The sequence below is a fragment of the Martes martes genome, assembly GCF_963455335.1.
Source record: "Martes martes genome assembly, chromosome: 13".
In the NCBI taxonomy this organism is placed as follows: Eukaryota; Metazoa; Chordata; class Mammalia; order Carnivora; family Mustelidae; genus Martes; species Martes martes.
Genome location: NC_137901.1, coordinates 68,311,168 through 68,328,977, shown reverse-complemented (window position 1 = coordinate 68,328,977; position 17,810 = coordinate 68,311,168). Strand labels below are relative to the sequence as shown.

General features: G+C 38.1%; 1 protein-coding gene across 1 annotated transcript in view; it reads right to left on the bottom strand.

Moving 5' to 3' along the window:
* Positions 1 to 17,810, bottom strand: part of LOC308354475 (solute carrier family 5 member 4) — a gene marked incomplete at both ends in the record, with an annotated part of 44,774 nt that overhangs the window by 12,373 nt on the left and 14,591 nt on the right. The window contains 5 exons of the mRNA XM_080821945.1: positions 575 to 725; positions 3,076 to 3,183; positions 5,030 to 5,165; positions 7,931 to 8,151; positions 10,526 to 10,606. Coding sequence (XP_080678071.1) covers positions 575 to 725; positions 3,076 to 3,183; positions 5,030 to 5,165; positions 7,931 to 8,151; positions 10,526 to 10,606 — 697 coding nt within the window. The remainder of the gene's footprint in view (positions 1 to 574; positions 726 to 3,075; positions 3,184 to 5,029; positions 5,166 to 7,930; positions 8,152 to 10,525; positions 10,607 to 17,810) is intronic.

The following is a 17,810-nucleotide window of genomic DNA, read 5'->3' as shown; positions in this document are numbered from 1 at the left end:
TGGTGGTGTGTATTATGGAGGCCACATATTGTATGGAGCCCTGGGTGTGGTGCATAAACAATGAATTCTGGAACACTGAAAAGGAATTAAAAAAAAGGAAAAAATTAAAAATAAAGCTACCCTATAACAACCCATTTCTTAATGAATACAGTTGATAAACCACCCTGTAGTAGTGTGTGGATGACTTAATTTGGACTGCTTCATGAGATGTACATGGAAACTTCTAGAGACAATGTATTAGCCTATGGGAGTAGGTGGGGAAATTTATACCCCATGAAAAATGCTAGAGTTTCATGAAGATGTAAGTGGAAGAGAGTTTAATGAGAGGAAGAAATAAGAGACAATCAGAGAGGCATTTGAAGGTCTGAAAAAGCAACTATTTCATTTAAAAGTATGGTCCCAAGTTTTGTATCTGGAAAGAGATAAAGTTGGGTTAAACGTCCTCTTAATGTCCCTTCCCCATTCTAGAATTCTATGATTTATTTCACTGAACCCAAAGATGAGAAGGCTCTAGTTCACTTTTATTTCTGCACTTTTCCAGAGAAATTTTAGAGAAAAATCAGGATGCTCTCACCGTCCTGCTATAAGAAGCTCTTTCTCTGATGCCTGTTTCCTAATCTTGGTGTAGAGGTCCATGGTAAAGAGGGTGCTGGCACTGTGGAAGATGGAGGTCAGGGAGCTCATGAGAGAGGCCAACATGACTGACATCATCAGACCTCGCAGTCCTAGGGCCAGATGAGAGTGCAAACATTAGCTAGAAATTAGACTCCATGATTTATGAGGACCTTGCCAAACCAGAGAGTTGTTGAAAAGTGTCACCTGGAACATTTACTAACTGATGCTCCTGTCAAGATATATCGTCATGTGGCATTTCCTGCATATTTCCTGGTGATTTTAGAATAATCCAGTATATAATTTTAATTATAAATATAAATAGAGATAATTTGCTGGAACTTAAATTTTGGAGAGAGGAAACAGTGTTGGGCCATCTTTCTTTGGGCAAGAACCTCTTGGTTTCCTGAAGACTTAGGGAACTGGAGAGGGAATACAATAGTAGGTAGTTCTGTTGAAGTTTTTGGTGGGAAAAGCAAGTAATTTTGAGATATTATGGTCACTTCATCCTCCAATTCTTTCTGCTTATTAGTAATGCCCCTAAAACTCCTAGGACCAAGTTGGAATGAGGTGGATGGGTGATGTCATTTGTGGGTGGTGCTCCCTTCCTCCTGACAATGCTAATGTGTGTCAGGAAGGAGAAAGATCACAGAAGTGTTAGCTGACTTTTGATGGACCTAAGGTACAAGAGCATCTGGTTGTTGCTGAGCTCCATATTCTGCTTTGCTTCTGACCAACACAGATCACCTTCTAGTATCATAGTAATTTTCTTCCTTTTCACATGTGTAATTTATTTTCTATTTCATGAAGCTACAATGCAAGTTCCAACATATATTGGATTTTGTGCCTATTTCACTGATGTTTTCTAACCATCAGGGTACTATCTGGCACATAGTAGGCACTAAATAAATAGTTGTAAATTGCATAGGTTGGGGTCTATTATTAGGGTATAATTGGTCTAAAGAAAGCAGGATAAATAGTTAACTTCTAGTTTTCTGAATTTATAAGTTTATGTCTATGCAACTCCTTTTTAAAAAGATTTTATTTATTTATTTGAAAAAGAGAGTGAGAGGGAGTGAGTGAGAGACAGTGCAGACTCCCTGCTGATCCTTGGACTTCAGGAACATGACCTGAGCCAAAGGCAGACACTTAACCGACTACACCGCCCAGGCATCAAAGATGAGAAGGCTTTAGTTGCAACACTTTTATTGACAAATCCATCACTTAAATTCTCTTGATTGCCTTGGAAGACATCTTAAATACAAAGGAGTAAAATTCTTCTAATAGGAATTATATCTGATTCATCTCTGTATTCCCCAGGGTCAGCACAGGGCTGATAACCTATGTAAAGTGCTCAAGAAATGTCTGATGAAGACAATTGAATTAATGGAAGTTAGAATTATTGAGGGTTATACCATAATCTTTCCTCATGGCCCATCTATAGACCAGGTCTGTGAGGAAGTCCCAGCATTAACATTTTTCTTTTTTTTTCAGCTTTATTGAGGCATGATTGACAAATAATTGCATATGGTTAAGGTGTATAATGTGATGTTTATGTACACTGTACACTGTGATATGATTACTACAATCAAGCTAATTAACATATCCATCCCCTCACATAGTTATGGTTTTCTTGTTTTGTGGTGAGAATACTTGAGATCTATTCTCTTAGCAAATTTTAAGCATACATTTTTGTTAACTATAATTTCCCTGCTTTCCACTGGTTCTCCAGAAATTATTCATCTTATAACTGAAAGTTTGTATCTTTTGACAAACATCTTCCCATTTCCCCTACCCCCCCAGCCCCAGCAACCACCATTCTACTCTATTGCATGAGTTCCACTTCTTTAGATTCCACATATAAGTGACATTATGTGGTATTTGTCTTTCGGTAACTGGTTTATATCACTTAGCATAATGTCCTCTAGGTCCATCTATGCTGTTGTAAATGGCAGGTTTTCATTTTCATTTCTACACTCCTATCTACCATCTATCTATCTATCTAATCTATCATTTATCTTTTTAAAAATTCTGTTAGTAACCATACAGTACATCATTATTTTTTAATGTAACATTCCATGATTCATTGTTCGTGTATAACACCCAGCGCTCCACACAACATGGGCCCTTCTTAATACCTGTCATTGGGTAACCCATGCCTCAACTCCCCTCCCCTCTAAAACCATTAGTTTGTTTCCTGGGGTCCATAGTCTCTCATGGTTCATCTCCCCTTCAGATTCCTCCCTCCTTCATTTTTCCCTTCCTTCTCCTAATATCTTCTATGCCATTCCTTATGTTCCACAAATTAGTGAAATCATTCTATCATCTATCATCTATCTATCTATTATCTATCTATCTATCATCACCATCTATCTATTATCTATCTATCATCTATCTATCTCTATCATTTATCTAACTATCATTACATTTTCTCCATTCATTTGAGCATGGACATTTTCTTACCATCAGGCATCAGTTCCAGCACCATCATTGGGTAGGCATAGTTACTGCAGCCAACTTCAACGCCACAGTGTTTCACACATTCAGAAGGCACAACACAGGCCACTTTCTCTGAGGAGGGATTCAGATAAGTATGTTCAGTGAGTGCGGCCCAAACAGGTAAGATATGCAACCATTGAACATAGAGACAAGTTGTACATTATGGGTGAGAGGAAAGACATTTACTGGGAACATTTAGCTCCCTTTGCACTGACCTAAGGAGCGGGGTTCCTCTTTGGGTTGTGGCCCAGCTAGAACATGAGAGCAAACAGGGGGAACTGATTCCATCCTCCAGAGAAGTTGCAAAAGCATAAATCCTCCCAGAGGCACAGAACTCCAGAGATAAAATAACCACAACAGCCAAACAATACTCAGGAAGTTAGTTCAGTGTCCAGTCATTTAGCCCAGTGCTTTCCACCTGCATCTAAGAAGAGGTGTCACTTGTGATTTTTCTCAGGGATGATTGCTCATGTGGGATGAGGTCTCCCTTCACTGTGGCAGTTTTACAACACCTTGGCAATTTTTTTTTTTTTTTTGCTTAAACAATATTATGACAACAGATAGCAAAAAATGACTTAAAAGAATCTCTGAGAACAAACTGAGGGTTTGGGGGGGAGGAGGTTGGAGAGCTTGGGTGAACCTGGTGGTGGATAAAGGAAGGCATGTATTGCATGGAGCACTGGGTCTGGTGCATAAACAATGAATCTTGGAACACTGAAAAAAATTTTAAAAATAAAATAAATAAAATGTAATTTTAATAGGGAAAAGAAGAAATTAAAAATAGAGCTACCCTATGACCCTGCAATTGCACTGCTGGGTATTTACCCCAAAGATACAGATGTATTGAAAAGAAGGGTCATCTGTACCCCAATGTTCATAGCAGTAATGGCCACAATCACCAAACTGTGAAAAAAGCCAAGATGCCCTTCAAAAGATGAATGGGTAAAGAAGATATGGTCCATATATATAAAAAAATCTCCCAGAATACTAACACCATAACACATTAGCTGCTTTTAGTTTTTTAATTCTTTTTAAAAAAGATTTTATTTATTTATCTGAGAGAGAGAGAGAATGAAAGAGGGAGAGCATGAAAAGGGGAGGGTCAGAGGGAGAAGCAGACTCCCTGCTGATCAGGGAGCCTGATGTGGGGCTCTATCCTGGGGCCCTGGGGTCATGGTCTGAGCTGAAGGCAGATAATTGACTGAGCCACTCAGGCACCTCTTTGCCTTTTCTTTTAATTCTTTTGTAATCTTTTCCCACAGAGAAATGTTTCTTTTGCAAAACTGTAGTAATTGTTGAGATCATATTTTGTAGTTTGTTTTTTTAATTAGCAATAATCGCGCCTCGGATAAACCTCATTGGCTATGATACTGCCACTGCGCAAAGCTGTAGTTTGCTTTTAAAAAAAAAAAATTATTTATTTATTTGACAGAGATCACAAGTAGGCAGAGAGGCAGGCAGAGAGAGAGAGAAAGGAAGGGAAGCAGGCTCCCTGCTGAGCAGAGAGCCTGATGCAGGGCTTGATCCCAGGACCCTGAGATCATGACCTGAGCCGAAGGCAGAGGCCTTAACCCACTGAGCCACCCAGGTGCCCCTTGTAGTTTGCTTTTTACACTTAAACATAATAACCAATTTTACTAAGTTTTGAGAAAGTTTTTGGTCTCTTGTGTGTAATTTTCTATAAAGGGGGTATACAATAATTTTGTTGACTGTTCCCTACTAATTGGATATATAGGTGTCAAATATGCCAGAGTTTCCTGCTTCGGAGCCCCTGCAAAAACTGTTCTTACCACCTGGAATTGTGTTTTTATTTCCATTCATAATGGGTTTTCTATCTTATCAAGGTTTTAATACATCTTAAAACCACTACTCAGAGTTCAAGCATAAAAGAAAGAGGATTTATGAATCAATGACTTGCCTGTGTATAAGATGCGGCTGATCATTCCTGGCATCACCATGAGGAACATGGGCAGCAGTTTCAGGTACCCACACATGATGCAGGCGGCCTTCACATGAGACATGTTCTTACCTGTTAGGCAGCGCTGCACAATTACCTGCCAGGAAATCATGACATAGTCATCAAACAACTTGAGGATGATGTAAAAGAAGGTGAGTGCTTCTTTTCAGGGATTAATGTTACAATAAGATATGAGGCCATGAAAAACGGAAAATAATGAACTTCAGAGTGAAATCAGAACTCGAATCTCTGCTCTACTTATTTGAGTATTTGGCCTTGTTAGATGCAGATTTTTCATCTCTAAAAAGGTTATCTTCAATTGGACATAATAAAAAATAAATTAAAAAATGGAAAAAAGAATTAATGATAACTTTAACTTAGAGAAGGATATAAATGGGTCAATTGAAATGTCAATAATTACTAACTTCTGGAAGTATTTGTAAACTTGTGATTGCATTACACAATTCACATTTTATATGCAACTAATGAATTGTTGAACACTACATCAAAAACTAATGATATACTGTATGTTGGCTAATTGAACATAATAAAAAAAACTTGTTATAACAAATAAATAAAAGGGTTATTTCTTGCAGGACAGTTGAATATTTGGTATAATGTTTGTAAGACTCTTGATACATAGGAGTCAATACACATCAGTACTATTAAAATGTTTACAGATCCTAGGCTGCATTGCAACCATGGCCATGTGCTCCTCCAAGTACAAGGCTGTCACTACTGGTTTTTGCCACCAACTGTGGCAAAACTGTGGCAAAACTAAAAACTGTGCTTTTAGTGTTGTAAGCACCAAATAAGCCACATACTGATCAGTATCTCTTCACCATTAGAAAAGAATTGTCCCCTTGGGAAATCAAACTCATTGGCATAGAAACATCAGAGTCAGGCAGCCATCAGAAGAGAACCCTGAGACACTAATCTCTAGATTTCTTCAGAATATTCTGAGGACCTCATTGAGTTATGGAGCAAAAATAGTGGTCCTGGGAAATTCAATGTGTATAATTTCACCATTCCACTTAAGTTGTGTAATCCCTTAACTAAGAATTTTCTAGTAAAGCAGGATTTCTACCTATAATGCCATAACTTCTTGATATTTTTCTTCTCAAGGAATGTCAGAGTATAGGGATGGCTTTTAATGTTTCATTCTCTTTGGAGAGACAGATCTGTTAAGGATAGCAACAGTGTCACTCAGTGCTGGGGGAGCAGGTGCCATCTTTAGACAGAGGGCTTGAAACAGAAAGTTGGAAGAACAACACAAAGGTGAGGAGGGGAGGCCTGTCAGCAGACAAGCAGGGTCAGATATAAAATCTAAGGGTGAATGTGAGGCCATTTACAGGAGATAAATCAGATGGTCAGGGGCAAATGTAAATAATAAAGATAGTTGCAGAAATCAATGAAAGGATGCATTCTTTGGTAGAGAGGTTGAGAAAATCAGTTTATTATATATAGAAAAGAAAACTGATTCCTCACTGACAAAAATGACCACTGGCCCAAGATGGGTTAAAATTGCGAAATTATAGGTTTGAGTTGACAGAGACTATAGATGGTGATGAAAATTTCATTCAAATTTTAGTATATGTGCTGCTGAAGCGAGCACGGTGATGAAAACTTCAAATCAAAAAACAAAAACAAACTCAAGTGCTATGAAAAGGAACATCCAAAAAACAAAAAAATAATATCTTGAGAGTTATAAATACAAAGGCAGGAAATTGGAGGATAATATTGAGGAAATTTAGAAAGTAGAGCAAAAAGACCAAGAGATGAAAGATGGGGGATGAAAGATAAGAACACTAGAAAACCAGTTGTGGAAGACCAACATCCAAAAGTGGAGGGTTTCCAAAGGAAAACACAAAATTCCATAGAGAAAAGACAGGTTACATCCAAAGGATCAAGAATAACTTCAGGCTTCTCACCAGTAATGGTGGAAGCCAGAAGACAATGAATTTAAGTCTTTGGGAAAATTATTTCCAACTTAGAAATGTGTACATGGCCAGAGGATCAATTTAAGAAAAGTTGAAATGAAGACATTTTCAAACATGAAGACAAATCCACAATAAATTTATCTCCTGTTTTCCTGAGGAACTTGCTGGAGAATTCAATTATTGGAAGACAATATAAAAATCTGAAAACTGGAAAACCAAAAGGGAACAATGCAAGAATTTATTTAAATCACCTAGGGATCAAATTTACAAGTAAATTCTGATTCAGTGGGTCTGGGTAACATCCGAGAGCATTTATTTCTAATGTGCTCCAAGGTGGTGACACTCCAATGGTTCACCAACCATGCTGATTTGCCTGTGGACGAAGTCCTGCAGCTGGTTCAGGCCTTCCAGTACATGAATGAGCATGGGGAAGTCTGTCCTGCTGGCTGGAAGCCAGACAGTGACACCATCAAGCCTAACGTGGACGACAGCAAGGAATACTTTTCCAAACACAACTAGACTGCAGACAGGTGGGAAGCCTGGGCAGTTGGCCTCCACCTGTGCCTCTACCCGGATACCCCATTGTTGACCCAGGAAAGGCCAGACTTGCCCCTTTAAACTCCATAGTCCATGACCCTGGAGGTTTGTACAACCATGCTGTACAAAGATTTAGAGAAGAGAATACAATCCAAAATACTTAACTGAAGGAGCCAAAAATGTTTGCTTTTGGGAGACAAATAGAACAGAGAGCAGGACAACAGACATTTATTTTTCATAATAACACTTGTAGAAGTGTTTGGCTGTTTAAACAATGTGTGTGATGCATGTGTGTTTATGTGTGTACAAAATAGAAACTAGATGATTTTCTATGAGTAGAAAAAGAGTAACATAAACATATTTGTACACCACACACATACTTTACCTGATCTGTGCACCAGTACCACAGAGCTACTATGGTCATTCCGAATATTGTTCCTGGCCAAGGAAGATCCCCTGTGACAGCATTTCGGAAAATGTGGAAGGAGTCAGCCTGAGGAGTGTAGCACTTGGAGCTGATTGTCAGGTTGTCCCCCTCAACTATGGTTGGGATGGCGTTCATGTACTTTTCTGTAAAACTCTCATAGCCTCCCACTTCGGTAAATGCTGCAAAGGTATTGGATAACATGAAATATTTAATAGAAATCTAATTATATTAAATCTAATTTAATAGAACTAAATCTATTATTAAATATAATTTAATAGGAATCTGTTCATAGTTATTCCTTTGTGGTGGAGGTATCCAAGTATCTCCAATCAGCCTAGTCAAATCTTCAGTGTTCTCAGAAGATCCATGTTTTTCTAGCACTTTCACTGGCATTGGCAATTCTATCATGCTTTCACAATGTAGACAAAGCAAATCACCCTTTAACCTTTCTCCTTATGTCACTTTTGAAAAAAATTTTTAGTGCCTACGTTTATGGTAAAAATAAAACTGTTATGCAACAGACTGATATTGATGTCTTATAACCATACAGAACAGAAATAAGCCTGAAGGTGAGGTAGCAGAGTGAGACTAGCAGAATTAGCCATGAGAAAGCCCCAACTCCTCTGAAAGGACCAGGAGCAATGGTCTCCCTTGCTGACACAAAGTCTGGCTATTCTGACCTTATGCACAGTCTGGTTTTTCTGATGCAATACTGTATTCTACTCATCCTAGAATAAAAGATGAGAAGATAAGGAACAGATATTGGAGGCAGCAGATTATGTGTGGTGAGGTGAAATGGTGAGAGCCTACTGGGGGTCTGGAAAGGCAAGAGAAGTGTAGGAAAGAACAATAATGGATAGAAACCCTAGAAAGAAGGATGAGCCCAGGCATCTGGGCCCACCTAGGATAAGTTAAAGTAGTACAAAATTCATCAGAGTGTCATACATCCTTGTGTTGTGGTTGTCATTAATTAACTTCTTCATTACTTATTTCATTTAGCACCAAAGTGTTTGTATGTGCCAAGCATTGTGCTAGGATTATGTGCAAAATAAATGTGCAAGACAGGAATTCAATCCAATGGAGGATACAGAACATACAAAGAAATTGTTCTGCTAAGGGGAATATGGTTTTTAACAGCAATACAGGAAAGATGCTAGGAGATGAGAACCTCCTCTCTTCATCCTAAGGTTAGGAGAAGGTGATTCCAGAGGTACATCACCAAAACTAGACAAAAAGAACCATAACTAAGAATAGCATAGAAGTTTGCTAAATAGAAAGTTTGCAAGGAATTGGGTACTAACAGTTGTCTCTAGAGCTGCTCTCAATAGAACTTTCTGCTATGATAGAACAGTTCTATATCTGTGCTGCCCATATGAAAACTACTAGCCATATATTGAGCACTTGAAATATGGCTAGGCAGGGGCACCTGGGTGGCTCAGTGGGTTAAAGCCTCTGCCTTCAGATCAGGGCATGGTCTCAGGGTCCTGGGATTGAGCCCTGCACTGGGCTCTCTGCTCAGCAGGGAGCCTGTTTCCCCCTCTCTCTCTGCCTGCTTCTCTGTCTGCTTGTGATCTCTCTCTCTCTGTCAAATAAATAAATGAAATAAAAAAAGAAATATGGCTAGGCAAAGGAGAAAATGAATTTTAATTTTGATTAATTCAAATTTAAATAGCCATATGTGACTAATGGTATCCATGTTGTGTCAAAATCACCAACTCTCTTTGTGGATTTGTTGTCTTTACAGTTTTATCAGTTTTTCCTTCACATTATCTTCAAGCTCTGTAATTGGTACCTGCATATTTAGAATTGTATTCAGTGTGGCTTGTGATTAGGTGCATGCATATTCAGAATTGTATTCAGTGCAGCTTGAGTGGTTGGAACATGGTGGCTGCAGGACAGGGGAGGAATGAAAAGACACTTATTTTCATCTTATATCCTTTTGATCATGCACATGGATTTCCTGGGCAAAGGTAAACAGATACCAAAATTAAAGAAAACAAAAATAGGCAAACTGTAAATTAAATTCATTAATAGTGCTTGCTGCATGAATTAAAAGAATGAACTGATACTAATTAAGTGAGAGTCATAAAGGAAAATCCAACCTCTCCTTGTGTATTCCAGCAGCAGAGGGAGTAACATACTTTAATAATTTCCATGGCATCAGTCATAATGAAGTTAATAGTCAGTTATCATTATCTTAAACCATTCTTATATTTAATCCTTCATTTTATGAAGGTTTTATATAAATCGTTTCTGTGCCTTGAATCCAGTGCACTAATATTTTTGCAAAAAACCGACTCAGTGAAACTGATTTTGTTGATTCCAAACACAAACATATTAAGATTAAACCTGAGCAAGAATTTTTTTTTAAAGAAAGGGAAGTTCTTCCCTCATGCTGAGATGGTATAGCATGAAAGAAGTTAGGCAGATGTTTCAATGATGTAAATTATATAAGTGGTCAGAAAGTGTGACCATGTAGAACAGGGAGACAGCAGTAAAGAGCAGTCTCACCATTTCCAGCCCCAGGGCACTGCACATACCATCATCACTTACCATACCCCATGAGAATAAAAGAACCTATCAGCATGATGATGGTCTGGAGGGTGTCTGTGTAGATAACTGAGGCCAACCCCCCTGTGGAGAGAAAGAAAAGAACCAGGACATTTTATCTTTGTCCCCTCATCTCTTTGCCTTCACCTTTAGGTTCTCCTAAAACCAAGCCCTAGAAACTCAGCAAAGAACATATGAAAAGCTCTTGGCTTGGCCACAAGCTTCTCTTGGCATCATTATCTCTTTAATTATGTGTTTCATTGATCTTCCTGTCTCCCTTGCCTGGCCTCAACTCAAATTTTCTATGAATCATAGTGAAATTCCACACTCATGTGAGTTTCTGAATATTAAGTAGTAGAAAAAGCAAAAGTTTATTATCATGAAATTTTCCCTTAACAATCCTTTAATTCACTCCATGTAATACTCTATGTATACTGTTTCTCAAAAATTTGGGCACAGCCATTTTTACTCTAGTGTTGGAACATATCATTGGTTCATAAGTTGAATGCCAGTTATATAGTCCATCATTGACTTGTGTTTTGCTTCAGTGTTGTACAAACAACAACTTCTTTTTCAACTCTAGACTTGCTAGGATCTCAGTGAACAAGATATTTCCTTATGAGAGTGTCGTTGGACAACAAGACTTAGTGTAAAGGGAATACTCAAGTCTTCATCTTTTACTTATTTTTGAAACATAAGCTAAATGTATGAAAACGGCTCTAGAGCTATCTTGACTGTTCTAGCTGTTATTTTTCTCTATTTTTTCCAACTGAGCTGGTCTAGTTTCATTTTCATAGGTAGGGACTGGACACTAGGGGAGTGGATGTGGTCCATGGGAGCCTGCTTGGACTGTTGTCACATACTTTTTCTCTACAATACACTGCTCCAGTTCTCCCCTCCTGATTCTGCCATTCAGAACTCAGGCAACCTGCATTCATTTGCATCCTGCCTTGAATTTGCCAGTCTCATGTCTGAGCTGCTATTTCATTCTGACTTTCCATGTGTATGATATGATGGATTCCAAAAGTCAGTCTGAGTACTGAACACATAGCTGAGCCAAATCACCATTTCTCCACTTCAACTACTACATGATTACCTTCAGTCAAGGTACTCACACCTAATACTGAAGATTTTTTTATTTTGGAAATGGAAATGTTCTGGATGTGCAGTCAAATTCTTCCTTCCTCAATTAGTATAAAAACATTTTAATTCCAATATTAGTTAACATGCAGTATTATATTACTTTCAGTTGTACAATATATTGACTCCACAATTCCATACATTGCCCAGTGCTCATTACAAAAAGTGCCTTAAGCCCCATCACATATTTCATCTATCCCCCAACCTACCTCCCTCTGGTAACCATCCGTTTTTTTCTCTACAGTTAAGAGGCTGTTTCTTTTTTTTTTTTCCAATTTTTTTAAATTCAATTTTTAAATTTTTTAATAAATGTATAATGTATTTTTATCCCCAGAGGTACAGGTCTGTGAATCGCCAGGTTTACACATTTCACAGCAAGAGGCTGTTTCTTTGTTTCTCTCTCTTTCTCTTTTCTTTTCCATTGCTCTGTTTTATTTCTTAAATTCCACATGAGTGAAATAATATCGTATTTGTCTTTCTCCAACTGACTTATTTTGCTTAGCTCCATTCATATTTCTGCAAATGGCAAAATATCATTCTTTTTTATTGCTGAATAATATTCCATTATATATATGTATATATAATGGAATGTTATATATATGACATATGTATATATAGATATGTAGATATATAGATATATATCACATCTTCTTTATCCATTCATCTATTGATGGACACTTGGGCTACCTACAAAATTTGGCTATCGTAAATAAAGCTGCTATAAACATAGAGGTTCATATATCCCTCTGAATTAGTGTTTTGCATTTTTTGGGTAAATACCCAGTAGTATGATTACTGGACCATAAGGTAGTCCTAGTTTTAACTTTTTAAATGTTTTTAAAAAAATTTATAATTTTTTAAAATAAACATATAATGTATTATTAGCCCCAGGGATACAGGTCTGTGAATTGCCAGGTTTACACACCTCACAGCACTCATCATAGCACATACCTTCCCCAATGTCCATAACCCCACCACCCTCTCCCTCCCCCCTCTTCCCCTGGCAACCCTCAGTTTGTCTTGTGAGATTAAGAGTCTCTTATGGTTTGTCTCCCTCCCAATCCAATCTTGTTTCATTTATTCTTTTCCTACCCCCCACAGTCCCCACATTGCATCTCCACTTCCTCATATCACGGAGATCATATGATAATTGTCTTTTTCCGATTGACTTATTTCGCTAAGCATAATAGCCCCTAGTTCCATCCACGTCATCGCTAATGGCAAGACGTCATTTCTTTTGGTGGCTGCATAGTATTCCATTGTGTATGTGTATATATATATATATATATATATATATATATATATATACACCACATTTTCTTTATCCATACATCTGTTGATGGACATCTAGGTTCTTTCTATAGTTGGGCTATTGTGGACATTGCTGCTATAAACATTCAGGTGCATGTGCCCCTTCAGATCACTACATTTGGATCTTTAGGGTAAATACACAGTAGTGCAACTGCTGGGTCGTAGGGTAACTCTATCTTCAACTTCTTGAGGAACCTCCATGCTGTTTTCCAGAGTGGTTGCACCAGCTTGCATTCCCACCAACAGTGTAGGAGGGTTCCCCTTTCTCCGCATCCTTGCCAGCATCTGTCATTTCCTGACTTGTTAATTTGACTGGTGTGAGGTGGTATCTCATTGTGGTTTTGATTTGTGTTTCCCTGATGCCGAGTGATGTGGACCACTTTTTCATGTGTCTGTTGGCCATCTGGATGTCTTCTTTGCAGGATTGTCTGTTTACGTCCTCTGCCCATTTCTTGATTGGATTATTTGTTCCTTGGGTGTTAAGTTTGATAAGCTCTTTATAGATTTTGGATACTATCCCTTTATCTGATATGTCATTTACAAATATTTTCTCCCATTCTGTCAGTTGTCTTTTGGTTTTGTTAACTTTTTTCTTTGCTGTGCAAAAGCTTTTGATCTTGATGAAGTCCCAATAGTTCATTTTTGCCCTTGCTTCCCTTGCCTTTGGCAATGTTCCTAGGAAGAAGTTGTTGCGGCTGAGGTCAAAGAAGTTGCTGCCTGCATTCTCCTCAAGGATTTTGATGGATTCCTTTCTCACATTGAGGTCCTTCATCCATTTTAAGTCTGTTTTTGTGTGGGGTGTAAGGAACTGGTCCAGTTTCATTTTTCTGCATGTGGCTGTCCAATTTTTCCAACACCATTTGCTGAAGAGGCTGTCCTTTTTCCATTGACATTCTTTCCTGCTTTGTCGAAGATTAGGTGACCATAGAGTTGAGGGTCTATTTCTGGACTCTCTAATCTGTTCTGTTGATCTATGTGTCTGTTTTTATGCCAGTACCATACTGTCTTGATGATGACAGCTTTGTAATAGAGCTTGAAGTCTGGAATTGTGATGCCACCAACTTTGGCTTTCTTTTTCAACATTCCTCTGGCTATTCAAGGTCTTTTCTGGTTCCATATAAATTTTAGGATTATTTGTTCCATTTCCTTGAAAAAAATGGATGAGATTTTGATAGGGATTGCATTAAACATGTAGATTGCTTTAGGTAGCATAGACATTTTCACAATATTTGTTCTTCCAATCCAGGAGCATGGAACATTTTTCCATTTCTTTGTGTCTTCCTCAATTTCTTTCATGAGTACCTTATAGTTTTCTGAGTATAGATTCTTTGCCTCTTTGGTTAGGTTTATTCCTAGATATCTTATGGTTTTGGGTGCAATTGTAAATGGGATTGACTCCTTAATTTTGCTTTCTTCTGTCTTGTTGGTGTAAAGAAATGCAACTGATTTCTGTACATTAACTTTATATCTTGACACTTTACTGAATTCCTATACAAGTTCTAGCAGTTTTGGAGTGGAGTCTTTTGGGTTTTCCACATATAGTACCATATCATCTGCGAAGAGTGATAGTTTGACTTCTTCTTTGCCGATTTGGATGCCCTTAATTTCTTTTTGTTGTCTCATTGCTGAGGCTAGGACTTCTAGTACTATGTTGAATAGCAGTGGTGATAATGGACATCCCTGCCGTGTTCCTGACCTTAGCAGAAAAACTCTCAGTTTTTCTCCATTGAGAATGATATTTGTGGTAGGTTTTTCATAGATGGCTTTGATGATATTGAGGTGTGTTCCCTCTATCTCTACACTTTGAAGAGTTTTGATCAGGAAGGGATGCTGTACTTTGTCAAATGCTTTTTCAGCATCTATTGAGAATATCATGTGGTTCTTTTTTTTTTTTTTTTAAATATTTTATTTATTTATTTGACAGACAGAGATCACAAGCAGGCAGAGAGGCAGGCAGAGAGAGAGGAGGAAGCAGGCTCCCTGCTGAGCAGAGAGCCCGGTGTGGGGCTCGATCCCAGGACCCTGAGATCATGACCTGAGCCGAAGGCAGAGGCTTTAACCCACTGAGCCACCCAGGCGCCCTATCATGTGGTTCTTGCTCTTTCTTTTATTAATGTATTGTATCACATTGATTTATTTGCAGATGTTGAACCAATCTTGCAGCCCTGGATTAAATCCCACTTGGTTGTGGTGAATAATCCTTTTAATGTACTGTTGGATCCTATCAGCCAGTACTTTGGTGAGAATTTTCACATCTGTGTTCATCAAGGATATTGGTCTGTAATTCTCTTTTTTGAGGGGGTCTTTGCTGGTTTTGGGATCAAAGTAATGCTGGCCTCATAAAATAAGTTTGGAAGTTTTCCTTCCATTTCTATTTTTTGGAACAGTTTCAGGGGAATAGGAATTAATTCTTTCTTAAATGTTTGGTAGAATTCCCCTGGGAAGCCGTCTGGCCCTGGGGTCTTATTTTTGATGACTGCTTCAACCTCCTTACTGGTTATGGGTCTGTTCAGGTTTTCTATTTCTTCCTGGTTCAGTTTTGGTAGTTTATACGTCTCTAGGAATGCATCCATTTCTTCCAGATTGTCAAATTTGCTGGCATATAGTTGCTCATAATATGTTCTTATAATTGTTTATATTTCTTTGGTGTTGGTTGTGATCTCTCCTCTTTCATTCATGATTTTATTAATTTGGGTCTTTTCTTTTTTCTTTTTGATAAGTCTGGCCAGGGGTTTATCAGTCATTAATTCTTTCAAAGAACCACCTCCTAGTTTCATTGATTTGTTCTACTGTTTTTTTTTTTTTTTGGTTTCTATTTCATTGATCTCTGCTCTGATCTTTACGATTTCTCTTCTCCTGCTGGGTTTAGGTTTTATTTGTTGTTCTTTCTCCAGCTCCTTTAGGTGTAGGGTTAGGTTGTGTATTTGAGACCCTTCTTGGTTTTTGAGAAAGGCTTGTATCACTATATGTTTTCCTCTCAGGACTGCCTTTGCTGTGTCCCACAGATTTTGAACAGTTGTGTTTTCATTATCATTTGTTTCTATGAATTTTTTCAATTCTTCTTTAATTTCCTGGTTGACCCACTCATTCTTTAGGAGGATGCTCTTTAGTCTCCATGTACTTGGGTTCTTTCCAAATTTCCTCTTGTGATTGACTTCTAGCTTTAGAGCATTGTGGTCTGAAAATATGCAGGGAATGATCCCAGTCTTCTGATACCGGTTGAGACCTGATTGATGACCCAGGATGTGATCTATTCTGGAGAATGTTCCACGTGCACTAGAGAAGAATGTGTATTCTGTTGCTTTGGGATGGAATGTTCTGAATATATCTGTGATGTCCATCTGGTCCAGTGTGTCATTTAAGGCCTTTATATCCTTGTTGATCTTTTGCTTGGATGATCTGTCCATTTCAGTGAGGGGAGTGTTAAAGTCCTCTACCATTATTGTATTATTGTGGATGTGTTTCTTTGATTTTGTTATTAATTGTTTTATATAGTTGGCTGCTCCCACATTAGGGGCATAGATATTTAAAATTGTTAGGTCTTCTTATTGGACAAACCCTTTGAGTATGATATAGTGTCCCTTCTCGTCTCTATTATAGTCTTTGGCTTAAGATCTAATTTATCTGATAGAAGGATTGCCACCCCAGCTTTCTTTTGATGGCCATTAGCATGATAAATTTTTTCCATCCCCTCACTTTAAATCTGGAGCTGTCTTTGGTCTTAAATGAGTTTCTTGTAGATAGTATATTGAGGAGTTTTGTTTTTTTATCCATTCTGACATCCCTGTGTCTTTTGATTGGGACATTTGGCCCATGTACATTCAGGGTAACTATTGAGAGATATGAATTTAGTGCCATTGTATTACCTGTAAGGTGACTGTTACTGTATATTGTCTCTGTTCCTTTCTGATCTACTACTTTTAGGCTCTCTTGTTGCTTAGAGGACCCCTTTCAGTATTTCCTGTAGGGCTGGTTTGGTGTTTACAAGTTCTTTTAGTTTTTGTTTATCCTGGAAGCTTTTTATCTCCTTCTATTTTCAATGATAGGCTAGCTGGATATAGTATTCTTGGCTGCATGTTTTTCTCATTTAGTGCTCTGAATATATCATGCCAGTTCTTTCTGACCTGCCAGGTCTCTGTGGACAAGTCTGCTGGCAATCTAATATTTTTACCATTGAATGTTACAGACTTCTTGTCCCGGGCTGCTTTCAGGATATTCTCTTTGTCGCTAAGACTGTAAATTTTACCATTAGATGATGGGGTGTGGACCTATTCTTATTGATTTTGAGGGGGTTTCTCTGCACTTCCTAGAATTTTTTTTTAAATTTTTTATTTCTTTTCAGTGTAATGGTATTCATTGTTTTTTCACCACACCCAGTGCTCCATGCAATCCGTGCCCTCCCTAATACCCACCACCTGGTTCCCCCTACCTCCCACCCCCCACCCCTTCAAAACCCTCAGGTTGTTTTTCACTTCCTAGAATTTGATACTTGTTCCCTTTGCCATATTAGGGAAATTCTCTACAATGATTCTCTCCAATATAACTTCTGCTCCCCTCTCTCTTTTTTCTTCTTCTGGAATCCCAATTATTCTAATGTTTCTTCTTATGGTATCACTTATCTCTCAAATTTCCCCCTCATGGTCCAGTAGTTGTTTCTCTTTTTTGCTCATCTTCTTTATTCTCTGTCATTTGGTCCTCTATATCACTAATTCTCTCTTCTGCCTCATTTATCCTAGCAGTAAGAGTCTCCATTTTTAATTGCACCTCATTAATAGCTTTTTTGATTTCAACTTGGTTAGGTTTTAGTCCTTTTATTTCTCCAGAAAGGGTTTCTCTA